This window comes from Propithecus coquereli, unplaced genomic scaffold (assembly GCF_000956105.1).
Source record: "Propithecus coquereli isolate 6110/MARCELLA unplaced genomic scaffold, Pcoq_1.0 Scaffold2, whole genome shotgun sequence".
Taxonomy (NCBI): domain Eukaryota; kingdom Metazoa; phylum Chordata; class Mammalia; order Primates; family Indriidae; genus Propithecus; species Propithecus coquereli.
Genome location: NW_012144966.1, coordinates 16,969,009 through 16,972,348, shown reverse-complemented (window position 1 = coordinate 16,972,348; position 3,340 = coordinate 16,969,009). Strand labels below are relative to the sequence as shown.

At 33.6% G+C, this 3,340-nt stretch overlaps 1 protein-coding gene across 1 annotated transcript in view; it reads left to right on the top strand.

Moving 5' to 3' along the window:
• Positions 1-3,340, top strand: part of WWP1 (WW domain containing E3 ubiquitin protein ligase 1) — a 90,063-nt gene that overhangs the window by 65,514 nt on the left and 21,209 nt on the right. Inside the window, exon 17 of the mRNA XM_012643549.1 lies at positions 2,525-2,684. Coding sequence (XP_012499003.1) covers positions 2,525-2,684 — 160 coding nt within the window. The remainder of the gene's footprint in view (positions 1-2,524; positions 2,685-3,340) is intronic.

Below are 3,340 nucleotides of genomic sequence, written 5' to 3'. Positions count from 1 at the left end.
CATCTTAGAAATGAGGAATTATGGTATTATTTTTACAGTGTCTATCTTCATAACATTTACATTCTTGTCTGAACTCTTATTTGCCTTAACTGTTTGAGTTTAGTTTTATATTTTGATGGTTTAAATATATATAGCCACTTCCTCCATACCATGATTTTTTTAATTCCTAAATTCTTTATTTGATTCATGTATTGGTGGGCTAAATTCATCATCAAATGGTTTGTTCAAGAATTTACAGGGGTTATATATTCCTATAGTGTTTGCATGTTTGAGAATGTTTTCTATTGTATATAAACAACAACTTCATTAGATATAAATTTCTTACACAACACTTGTTTCTCCAATACTCTGTAAACATTGCGTCACTGTTTTCTAGCTTTGAATGTTAGTACTGTGAAGTGTGAGGCCAGCCCCTTGTAGGAAATTTTTTTTTCTCTGGGTGCCCACACAGTCCTTTTTCTTGAAGTTCATTAATTTCATTGTTGATTGTTTTATATCTTTTTTTAGGAACATACTAAGATCTTCTTTAATTTCAGGGAAGTTTTCTTCTATTATGTCTTTGAATATTTTTTCTGTTCCATTTGTTCCATTTTTCTTCAGGAACATCAATCATGGGTATGTGGAATCTCCTTTGTCAGTCTTACATGTCTGTCATCTTTTCTCTGATCATTTTTATCTTTGTGCTTTTTTATTTTGTTTTGATTTTTCTCAAGCCTATTCATGTCACTGTTTGCAGTATTGCCCTACGTTTTGCTGCTTCTATTGTGATTTTTCTTCATTAGTGGTTTTACTGTTTTCTTCATTTTCTTCTCTCTAGGCTCTGCTAGTTCATCTGTTGTCTCATAATTTTTTGAACCTCTGTGTCACTTCAGTTTATTTGAGAGTATAGAGAAGAATATGTTGAAAGTTAATTCTTCTACCTCTTGCTAGTTAGAAATTTTTCCATCTTTTCTGCTAGGATCAGGGTAAAGGTTAGGTGCCATGTTATAGCCATTCTTCTTTTGAATTGATTCAGTTTTCTCTGGGCTGCTATTTACTAAAAGTAATGTGAAGCATCTGGAGATTTTATTCCTAGTTTTTGTATGTGTATCTAAACACATTCTCACTAGATCTACTCAGTCCTTTTCCCTAGGGGCATGTCTTACTTCAGCCTCATCACAGAGGGAAGTCACTTGGTTCACTACTATGCTGGGACTGTACTTAGCTGTATGAATTGGTGTTTATCATTTCTTGGTTGATTTTGTTTAGGGACTCCCTTCTCTACCCTTCAGGCAGTTTCGGGAATTATATTTTGAAAGCTTTAGAAAATAATTTGTAAACAGGCTACCAGGACAGATCTAGCTTGCATAGAGGTGGCTCCATTCGTGATTTTAAATTTTGTAAATTACTTGATAACACCCAAAATCACTAGATTATGCTTAAGAATCAAGATTTCTGGCTTCTCTTTAAAAACATTAGACCTACATTCCCGCCTTCTCACGTGGCATCAGTTGACTGAATCAGAGTAATTGTTTCCCCTTAGGTAGAATGTACCCTATTTCATTACAGTGCCCACCACGGTCATTGAAGGACTATGATAATGTGCCTAGCAATTCTTCTTCCTTAAAGCCTATAATTTTAGTAGGGATATAATGAGGAATGGAGGATTGTGGCTAAGCAGAAAATGTGAGCCCCATCTAGAAAATAGAGAAGGAAGCCCCTTATCCTCACTGATCACTATAAGCATTTGAGTTTGGAACCCTGCTTTAGAAGAAATTGCTGCTGAAAAAAATCTTTTACAAATTCAGTTTATTTTGTAATATCTTTTATCTAGTTGGATTTCATATATTAGACTTTTTAAATGAGTCAAACTAGGTGGTTAAAAAGATTGGTTATCACATCTAAAGATTTCACCCTTTCAATTTTAGTTTCATTTTTATTGCATTGACAGTAAAATTAAAACTGTTCCATAGCAGCAGTGCTGTGAATCACCGGCAAATACATATTAAAACCTATCATATATAGATTCTAGAGTGCATGTAAGAGTTAAGGATACAAAAAAATACATAAAGACATGGCTTTTGCCTTTGAAGAGCTATGTCTGGTGGATGGGGCAGGTCATGTGCATAAACATGAATAATGTGAGGTTGTTACCACAAAGTATTAAGTGACCAATACAAATACACTGAAAATTGCTTTAAAAAATTGCTAACATGGGATTAAAGCTGGACCTAGAAAAAGTGGGATCTACATAAGTTTAGTTTAAGTTGAAGAGACATACCCCAAGCAAAATTATGGTGTAGAAATAGCATGTTATATATGAGTAACAGTGAGCTTGTAGTTTGGCAATGCAGGAACTGGCAGGTAACTTTGAATGGTGAGCCAGAGCATAGAAGAACTTAAATGGAGGGCTGAGGAATTGGGCAGTGAGTTGTTAAAGGCTGTTGAACAGAGGTATAATGTATGTATGAGTATATTTAAGATCGGTTTGTAAATTCACATATATATGAATGTTAGAAAATAATCTTGAATTATTTTCTTATAGAGAATGGTTTTTCTTGCTTTCACATGAAGTTTTGAACCCAATGTATTGCTTGTTTGAGTATGCGGGCAAGAACAACTATTGTTTGCAGATAAATCCAGCATCAACCATTAATCCAGACCATCTTTCATACTTCTGTTTCATTGGTCGCTTTATTGCCATGGTGAGTTCTTGACTTTAAATTATTTAATTTATTTATTTAAACTTCGCTTTTTTTCACAAATATTTCAGAGGACTTATTTTGTTACCAAGGAGGTTTTCTTAGGGAGTGTCAAAATATAGTTAATTTTTTTGAGTACTTGTATGAAATACAAGATTATGAATATGAGGATTATTTATGTAGTCACTTAGTCTTAAAAACTCCTTTCATTTTATAAATTAAAGTCTAATTAGAGTATGACAGCTTTTCTATAAAAGGAAAATCTGAGGTATCTAATAATTGCATTTGATTAATGTCTTTGATTTTTTTACAGCTTTGCAGAAGCCCTTGTGAAACTATAGTCTTTTGAGAAATGTTTGTATTTATATATTTGCACTTCATTATTTATTCATTTAGTAAATATTTATTGAGAGCCTACTATAATGCTAAGCACTGTTCTAGGCACTGGAGATAAAAAAAAAAAGGCATAGTCCCTGCTCTCAGGGATCTAAATTCCATTAGGTGGAGACAGAAACTGTGTGCTAAGGGAAAGAGTGTTGCTTTTTTATATAGTATGGTTGGAGGAGGCCTTATTGATGGCCGACACATGAACAGAAGCATGAAGAAAGCAAAGGACTGGATTATGCAGATATCTTGGAGAAGGACATTCTAGGCATAGG